At 45.6% G+C, this 9,818-nt stretch overlaps 1 protein-coding gene across 1 annotated transcript in view; it reads left to right on the forward strand.

Annotated features, from left to right (window-relative positions):
• AZIN2 (antizyme inhibitor 2) overlaps window positions 1-9,595 on the forward strand; it is a 33,197-nt gene extending 23,602 nt beyond the window's left edge. The window contains 3 exon segments of the mRNA XM_020983465.2: window positions 5,998-6,076; window positions 6,079-6,211; window positions 8,651-9,595. Of these exon segments, the coding sequence (XP_020839124.1) occupies window positions 5,998-6,076; window positions 6,079-6,211; window positions 8,651-8,783 (345 nt within the window). The 3' untranslated portion in view covers window positions 8,784-9,595.
• The last annotated feature ends 223 nt before the right edge of the window (window positions 9,596-9,818 follow it).

Here is a 9,818-nt window from a genome sequence, read left to right on the forward strand (position 1 = left end):
CACCACACTGTGATGAGGCCCAGTGTTAAGGCTTGTGGAGGTGTGGTCCCTGAAGAGGTAGAAATGTTGGGTTCACCAAGACCTGTGCTTCCAATGTGGAGCCCCTGTTCATTAGCTTGGGCAATGCCAATGGGTCCAGGATTGTAAGGGAATGGGAGTGACCTTTATGAAGGCAAGGGAGCTGTAAAACTGGACAAGGGGATATGAAGCGGACATCTTAGTCTCCCAAGGTTAAGACCATATCAGGCTTAGTAGGGCCAATCTTTTTAGTATAGGGACCACAGTTGCCTGGCCTAGTGGGAGAAGAGGAAAAGGGAAATGTCAGTAGAATAAGACTCAGGGGTGAGGCAAAGGTTTCAGGGAGTGTTCTCTAGGGCCACAGTCCAGAATAGATGGACAGACACAAATCTTAATTGATTCTGGGATGAAAGAAGTCATTTAGAGGAAAAAATCCGATGGATCCTCTCCACTCTCTCCCTATGGCTTTTGGCACTCTGGCATTGATGTCAATGTCTCAAGCCCTCAGTCTCCTGAGTTGCTTAAGTCTGGAGGATGCTTTCAATGCCTTTTAAGGAAAAGAACTAGTCCAGACTTCATGGGAAATGAGGGACTCTGGTATATATTCCTCTGACCACAATAACCTTTGTGGGGAATGTTCCAGAAGATGAAGAGCTGGTAAAAGCCTCTTGTAGGGCGATGGCCCTTGAGCTGAGACTAAAAGGAAGCCAAGGATCCTAAGAGATGGATATTAGGAAGGAGAATGTTCCAGGCATGGAGGACAGCCTGTACTAAGACACGGAGATGGCAAATTCAATCCAATAAATATTTATTATGCACCTACTATATGCTAGATGCTGTGCTAAGTGTTTGAGGATACAAAAAGAGGCAAAAGACAGTCCCCGCCCTCAAGGAGCTTACAATCTAATGAGGGAGACAGCATGCAAACAAATATATACCAAGCAGGCTGCATGCAGGAAATAATTAAGAGGGAAAATGCTGGAATTGAGAGGGCTTAGGGAAGGCTACCTGTGGAAGGTGAGATTTTAAAGGAAGCCAGGGAGTTCAGTAGTCAGGGGAGGGGAGGGAGGAACAGCAAATAATTCACAGTATCACTGGACAAAAGTGCATGAAAAGGAGTTAAGTGCAAGATTGGAGAGGTAGAAAGAAGCTAGCTTGTGGAGAAAAGCTGTTGCATTTATTGTGAGATGAGAACAGTGTTATCAATAGTTTTTGCTTGACTGTTTTTCTTTGTTACTAAGGGGAAGGTTCAGTATAGGACAAGTAGTGAGTGGGACAGAATATGCTCAAATGGCTATGATTTAAAAATAATACAACTCATTGAAAATGATGCAGAAGAGGCATGAAGGATGGAGATTGGAAAAGGAAGATGGACTGGTCATGTTGATTGAAGTTAAAGATCTGTGAAAAGCCTGTATTACTGCCCTGATGTCCAGGCAAGGTTGAGATCTGTAGAAAGGCTCTCAGCTCTTTGTTGGGGGGACACCTGGGAAGGATTTGCAAGGGGATAGACAAGACGTTGGACAGGATGAGAAGATATAGAAAGGTTGCTATCTGGACTTATGCAGGGGCCCAGGTCAAACTTCCCAGCCTGGAGCCTAGGCCAGGAAGGATTTCTCTCTAAGACCCCTGCACAGAGGCACAGATCCTGGCTAATTCTCCAGACTGGCTAAACTCCAGGTAGCCCCCAGAACTGAAGTTCCACACATGTGCATATGGTCCCTGGCCCTCAGTGTGTGTGGGGTCCTAGGTACACTTAGCTTAGGTATTTCCACCCCAGTTTCTAGAAATGGCTCAGATATCCTAAACCTGGCCATCCTTGGACAGGTGAATACACTCACTCTTCTGACTGGAATGTTGGAGGTTTCTCTCCTAGCTTCCCTAAGTTTCCCATCCAAAAGAAGCACAGACGATAAGGTAGCATTATGAATCTGGAGGCTAGCATAAGCTCTTGGAAAAAAGCGAGACTCTTGAAAGAGGGAAGGGGAATTATATTACTATCCCTGATCTACTGTGATTCATTATGTTGTCTTTGTATTTTCTGTGGGGTAGAATAAAGGCTCTCCTATGCCCAGTATATACATTGCTACATTGAGTGTTTGTACAGGAAGAAAGGACCCTTCCTCCACACTGAAAGAGACCTAGTCAAAATTGGGAAAATCAAGTTGATTCCATTTTGCTATTGATTTCATTTTGTATTACTGCCAACATTTTTGTGACTGCCTAAGTCATGTTTCATTTGTTTCAGAGTTAAGTTGGGAGATTCAGCTTTCCTGTAATCACTCATTGACTCCGACTTAAGTTTAGAAGTTCAGTTGTCTTGCTAATTACTGTTCTATTCTTGCCTCAAGGAAATCTGTTATCCTTGAAAGGTGCAGGTGAATACTTGGGAGTCTGATCTGTTATCCAAAGTAGTCTGGTCCATTATCGCTAAACTGTCCTTGCAGGTGGACTCATATAACGAAGGCTTCTTAATTCCAGTGCTTTCTCTCTTAATTATTTCCTATTTTTCCTGTGTATACCTTTTTTGTATATATTTGTTTGCATGCTGTTTCCCTTGTTAGATTGTAAGCTCCTTGAGGGCAGAGACTACCTTTTGCCTCTTTTTGTATCCTCAGCACTTAGTACGGTGCCTGGCACATTGTAAGTGCTTAATAAATATTCATTTAATTGAACTTATTGAAGACAGGGGTCATTCCTAGCCCCTGATTTCCAATTTCCAGTCAATTTTGTTCTTCATACCTGTGATTGCTACAAGCTTTGTAATCAATCATACTGTTTCCCCCATCTATGATGCTGCTTTCTATTCTGGATGCCCCTCCTTTTATCTATAAAAGAAAGCTGTCCCCATCTTCAGGGGTCCTTTTGGCTTGCTGGGAAACTGAGAGACCCCTTTTACTGGTAATTGCTAGCCTTTGTGTCTCAGCTTACCTTTATTTCAATCATAACACTAGACATGAGCTATATTTCAGCTATATTCTGAAATTTCCCAGAGGTCTTTCTGAGTGAGGGGCAGCGTGAGCCAGAGGAATGACTTTTGGAGAGGCCTCAAGATTGAACGCAGTCCACAATTGTTCAGAGCCTGAGGAGGTGGACCACAGATTACAGGTGGAGCAACTGAGGCTAAATAGTAGTACAATCTTAGGAACCACATGGCACACCAACAGAGAACAGATGTCCATGGCTTTGTTGGAGTAGGCACACTTATGCCAGGTATGTGTAAGGAGAACAAGTTATTCTTCCAGGGAGGTAGTGTGGGGAAATTGTGTTTGTCTTTATGTCTTTCTGACTGTCTTCTTGGAGGGCTTGGTGCCATCCCTGCTTGTCAAAGGATTAGTGTTCAGATACACACTGAGTCTGATGAGAAGTCTTCTAAAGGACAATCTAAACCGTAATTCTGATAGGGTGAGAGGTGTGCTAGAGCCAGATTAATGGCTTCAGAGAGCTGATTGTTAAATTTTCATTATGAGCATTTTCACCTTCAAATTCATCAAATGTTACAAATCAGGGCTTGATTTATTGTTTTGTTGATTGTAGAGGCTTAAGAAAGTGATGGAAAATGTGTTAATAATGCAAGTTAATCTTAGAAGTGTATCATGCATATATTCTCTCCCCCTCTCCCTAAAGTTGGTGGTTAAACATTTAACATCACAGCCCTGGATAATGGTGCTTAATCTGTGACTTCACCTTTTACTCTAAGGGTGTACCTGAGAGCTCAGATATATTAGTGAGTAGGATTTGGATCAGGCCTGATAGTGAGTATGGCAACCCTAGCAGGGAGAATTCTGAGGTGAGATGGGAATGTGCATGATGTATGCAAGGGGAGAGTGGAAGGTGGAGGACAGACATGCATTTTGAGAAGGACACCGATAAAACTGGAGAATATCCAGAGGAGGGCCACCAGGTTGGCTGGCATGGAACCTTCAGATCATGCCATATGAAAATCATGATAGAACTGAGCATGGTTAGCCTGGAGAAGAGTAGGCTTTTGCAGGTGGAGCATGGATCATCTTCAGATATTTGAAGGCCTGCCATCTGGAAGATGGATTAGACTTGTTGTAGGCATCTAGGTGGTGCAGTGGATAGAATGTTGGGCCTGGATTCAGGAAGCCCTGAATTCAAATGTGACTTCAGACACTTACCAGTTGTGTGATCTTGAGCTAGTCATTTAACCTTTGCTTTAGCTGTAGAATGAGGATAAAAATAGCACCTACCTCCCAGGGTTGTGAGAATCAAATGAAATATTTGTAAAGTGCTTTAGCACAATGCCCAGCACGTAGTAGGTGCTTAGTGAGTATTTGCTTTTTCCCCTGCACCCCAGTTCTTGCCCCAGAGATTGGAACCTGGAGCAACGGGTGATAAATTTAGGTTTGCTGACAAGGTAACAATTCCTAAAAGTCAGAGCTACTTGTAAGTGAAGCGGGATGCCTGAAGAAGACAGTGGATTCCTCCTTACCAGAGCTCTTTTTTTTTTCATGAGGCAATCGAGGTTAAGTGACTTGCCCCAGGGTCACACAGCTAGTAAGTTTCAAGTGTCTGAGGCCGGATTTGAACTCAGTTCCTCCTGACTCTAAGGCAAGAGCTCCATCTATTGTGCCACCTAGCTGCCCCTACCAGAGCTCTTTAAGCAAAGGCTGAATGACCATTTGTTGGGTATGCTATCATGAGGATTCTTTTTTTGGGGGGGGGGAATCTAGGTTGGGATTACAGGGTAAGCAAGGTCCCTTCCTACTCTAAAATTCTGTGATTCTGTTATCTAAGCAGGCTCCTGTGCGAAAAGAGGTTTTCTGTTGGAAAGAAATGGAAATAAGGTGGGCTGGGTACATGGGTGGGGTCAGACCTAGGACTGTGAGCCAGAAAGGACTTTAGTGATCAGCTGCTGTAGCCATCCATCTCTTTTACACAGGGGGAGCAGGAGACCTGGAGAAATGATTGTCCAGGGTGATATTAGTGAATGCAAGAGCTGATATCTAAGCCTCTCTCTCTCTCTGTCTTTCTCTTTGTGTGGTGGGGAGGGTTGGGAAGCTGGTGTACCTAGGATGGTATGGTGAAAAAAACATCAAGTTTGGAATGAGAGGCCATTACTAGGAAGCAGCCATTTTGGCTCTGTCAATCTTGCCTGTGCCACTTATAAAAAATTGTGTGGTCTTGGGCATGTCACTAAGCCTTAGCCCCAGCCTTAATCCCATTTGCCCAGAGGAGGGTGGAGCCCTCTAGACTGATGTGAGACCCTAGTGGTTGTTCTCTAGTTCTTCCTACCTACATCCCACCAAGATCCCCCTTTCCCAGTAATGTGCCCTAAGGACCTCTGAGCCTTTTCATCTTTTCTGCAGCTGATCTCCCCTATATGTATCTCCCTCACTTAGAATGTAAACTCATTGAGGTTAGCTAGACTGTCTTGCTTGGCTTTCTGTTTGTATTTTTAGCCCCTCTTTTGTTGTTCAATTGTGTCTGACTCTTTATGAACCCATTTGGGTTTTTTCATAAAGATACTGGGGTTTGCCATTTCCTTCTCCAGTTCATTTTCCAGATGAGAAACTGAGGCAGACAGGTTTAAGTGACTTGCCCAGGGTCACACAGCTAGGAAGTGTCTTGAGGGCAGATTTGAACCCACAAAGATGAGTCTTCCTGACCCAGGCTTGGTGTTCTATCCGCTGCACCACCTGGCTGCCCTTTCAGATCTTGGTATAGTGCTTATACATAGTGAACGTTTGATAACTGCTTTCCCCCTTTTCCATTTTCTTCTTCTGTAGAACAAATGGCCCTTTGAAGTCCCTCCTAGCTTTAGGTTTGTGATCCTGACTCCCAATTCAGAGGTCTTTCCATTCCACCCTCCTGTCTCTAAGTTCTCCAGGCTTCAGTTGGGGATGACGCGGTTGTCTCTGTCATCTGCCAGGTCCGTGGTTTGGTCCTTGTCCTGTGGGAGGGTATGCTGGGTCTCTCTAGTGACTGTTGCCTTTTTCCCCTCCATGTCTTTAGAAACCATCTCCAGATCAGCGTGTGTATAGCAGCAGTCTCTGGGGCCCAACCTGTGATGACTTGGACCGGGTGGCTGAGGGCTCTGGCTGCCAGAGCTGCAGCCAGGTGATTGGCTCATCTTTGAGAACATGGGAGCCTACACTGTGAGCATGACAGCCTCCTGCAGTGGGCGCCAAACCTGCCAGACTACTTATGCCATGTCTAGAGTCACCTGGTAAGGGGCCTGGGGCTTGGGGCTGGAGCGGAGAGGCAGCTGGTGCACAAATGGCCCTATCAATAACTAATTCAGTGTATTGTCTTTGGACAAGTGCCTCCGGACAGAATAATAGAATCTCAACATCCAGAGGGACATTAGAGAGCATCTAGTCCAACCTGTACCAGGAAGCCCCTCAGGAAGCATCCTTGACAAAGGATAGAAGACCTCCAGTGAGCAGGAACCCATTCAGCATTTGGACAGCTCTGTGGGGATGTTATTCCTCTGAAGGGAGTTAGCCATTTTTCCCTATGATGGCTCTCCAAAGCTTTCTCTTCTCCAGGAGAAGCCTTCTTAGAACCCATGCTTCTCCCACTTGTCATAGCCTTCCTAAAAGATTCCCAGAGACCACCCCAAATGTGGTCTGACCAGGGCAGAGTCTCATTTCCCTCTTTTGGGATGCTGTGCCTCACCCTATTGGGCCAGCCAGGTGGTAAAGTGGATAAATGCCAGGCCTGGGGTCAGAAAGACTCATCTTCACAGTGGCTAGAGTGTGGGGCAGGGAGTCAGGAAGACCTAAGTTGAAATTCAGCTTTAGACACTTACTAGGTGTGTGACCCTGGGCAAGTTACTTAACCCTGTTTGCCTCAGTTTCCTCATCTGTAAAATGAGCTGGAGAAGAAAATGGTGAGCCATTCTATCAATCTTCCCCTCCCCTTGGATTACGTATCTGTTCCCAGAAGTAAATATTCCATTTTCTGCTCTGTGCCTTCTCTCCTACGCTCTCTTCCATTTCTGGAATATGCTCCCACCTCATCCACAGAGGTGTCAAACACTGGGCTGAACCAGATTAAAATGTAATTGAGAAATAGTTAACAAAATCAATAAATATGCAACAAAACAGAGATACTGTTAATATGTGGTTTTCTAAGTCAATATATGCCCAAAGGGATCTTAATGGACCGTTCAGTGGCCCCACTTTCTATTCAAGTTTGACCTCACTGTTCTAAGGCTTAGCTCAGATGAAAGCTCTTTCCATAAAGCCTCCCCCAGTTTGTAATGCTCTTTTGCTTCTCAGATTACTTATCTGTGAACATACTATGCTTAGGATCATAGGATTCCAGGTCCCAGAGCTGAAAGTGTCCTTAGAGTCCATCTATCCCAACCCCCACAGTCTAGACCTGAGGACACTAGGGCTCAGAGGAGGGAGGAAGTGACTCACCCAAGGTCACACAGTCAGCAGAGCCAGCACAGTAGAAGGTACTGGAGGGCAAGGCCTGTCTTTTACTTTTCTTTATATGTCTAGCACTTAGCACAGTGCCTACAGTTGGAGCCTAATACATGTCATTGACTGACTGGGTGTGGGGCTCTGGGTAAAAAGCCCCAGCTTGGTACTGACCACATTGAGGTGGAGAACAGCAGTCAGTCAATGAGCACTTATTAAGTGTTCACTATGTGTCAGGTACTGTGTCAAACTCTGGGCATAACCCATAGGATGTGGCAGAGTGGAAAGAGGGCTGGATTTGGAGTCAGAGCGAACTGACTTTGAATCCCGGCTCTGCTTACCTATTATTTGTGTGACCTTGGGCAAGTCACTTTCCCTCTGGGACTCAGTTGCTTCACTGCTGGGATGAGAGGATTAGAATAGATGGACTCTTATGAACCCTTCCAGCTCTGAATCTGCAATGCTCAAATGATGTCTATGATCCCTTCCTGTTCTTAATGACTTAGGGACGGGGTAGGTGTCACAGTGTAGAGAGTACTGGAATTAGAGTGAGGAAGACCTGAGTTCAAATCTTGCCTCAGGGCAAGTTACTTGACCTTTCTCAGACTCAGTTTCCTCATCTGTAAAACCCAGACAATAAGAGTACTTACCTCACAGAGTTGTCGGATCCAATGGTGATAATATTTGTAAAGCATTCTGTTCTGTTGTTGTTCACCTCTGTTCTTGAAGAGGAGCATGGAATCAGGGAGGTGGTGCCATGACATTGTGAGGGATTTAAGTGGATTTAAGTGAGGGAGGGCTATGCAAAGTTCACCAGCTTCACTTTTTCCTTTGGAGCCATCTTGGTCTAGTGATGAGATACAGATCAGGACGCCTGGAGATGGCCCTGGATACAGTGGGAGGCCTTGGCTTTTTTAAGCTAAGGTCTTTCCCAGGTCTCAGTTTGACAGAGGAAGCACTTCATGAGTTCAAATCTGGCCTCTGACACTTACCAGCTGTATAACAGCTTAACCCTGTTTGGCTCAGTTTCCTCATCTGTAAAATGAGCCGGAGAAGGAAATGACAAACCCTCCAGTATCTTTGCCAAGAAAACCCCAAATGGGGTCATGAAGAGTCAGACATGACCAAAAAAGAACTGAACTGAATATGTTCAGTGCTGCAAGTGTTCTGTAAGCCTTAAAGAGATCTCTAAATGCTAGTTATTGTTGTGATTACTGAGCTTCTCTCACCCACAGGGAAGCAGTGCGAGGCAGGCTTTTGCCTTCAGAAGAGGACGCAGAGGACATGTGTAAACCCCTGTCCTGCGGCTGGGAGATTGCAGACACTCTGTGTGTGGGCCCTGTCTTTGCTCCTACCAGCATCATCTGAGCTGCCCTCCAGTCTTCCCTCTGTCTCTTCTTGGCCCTGCTCCCCTACCTGAGAATGGGCTGGTAGGGGGGTGGCTGCGGAAGCGGATGGATGCCTTCCAGGGAGGTGGGGGGAGGAGGTGGGGAACCTCTCTGAGGAGGCAAGGACTCTTGTGACCTCTGGGCCCTGTCCCCCCGAACCCCATCTCTAGTGTTTCTGCCCTGTAAGTAGACCCAGTCTTACAATCGCTGTAGTTAAAGTATGCAACATAAATCCTGTCCCTTCCAATGGTGTCTGTGTCCTCTCCAGTGCCAGTAAGTTCTGTCTACCTTCCTGGTCTGTCTTCTGTCTGTCCTTTCCCTCCCCTCCCCCAGCTTCTGCTGCTGGCTCCCACTTATCCTCTTCTCTGTAAATACATACTAATAAATATTTAGGTTTTAATATCTTGAGCAGAGTTGTGTCTGCCACTGTCTGGGGGTAAGTGGGCTAGTCCCTGCATGGCCTTAGGCCAAGGCGGGATCTGAGTTTGATGGGGAACTCTATCTCTTCTCTGCCCCAGTCTTCACTCTAGCCCAAAGCAGGCCTACCTTGATTAGACAGACACTGCTTGGGTGGTAGGATGGAAAGATTTGGAGTGAAAGGGACTGCTGCATGTGTGATCTTGGAGAAATTACTTTCCTTCTCTGATCCTCAGTTTCCTCATCTGTAAAATATGAGTATTAGCCTAAATAAATATCTCTTTCCTATCTCCTCTTCTCTTCATGATTCCACAACCAAGGTGCATTGATTAAAAAAAGATTAATTTCTCATGATTAAAGAATTGTATGCAATTATGCCTTTGTAAATGACCTCAATTGAACTGGGATGAGGGGAGGGTTTTTTCTGCTTGCCATGGGATCTGAGTGGACAAATCCACGTGCCAGACCTTTAGCCTTACAACCCACAAAAAAGGGCAGAGATAAGGGAAGAAAGGCAGCCAGCTCCCTGAGAGTCCAAGAGTGTTCCGTGGCTGCTGAGAGTCCCCTCTGATGTCAAGTGGCATGTCTTAACTGGGAA

Source organism: Phascolarctos cinereus, unplaced genomic scaffold, assembly GCF_003287225.1.
Source record: "Phascolarctos cinereus isolate Bilbo 61053 unplaced genomic scaffold, phaCin_HiC Scaffold_726;HRSCAF=1367, whole genome shotgun sequence".
Classification (NCBI taxonomy): domain Eukaryota; kingdom Metazoa; phylum Chordata; class Mammalia; order Diprotodontia; family Phascolarctidae; genus Phascolarctos; species Phascolarctos cinereus.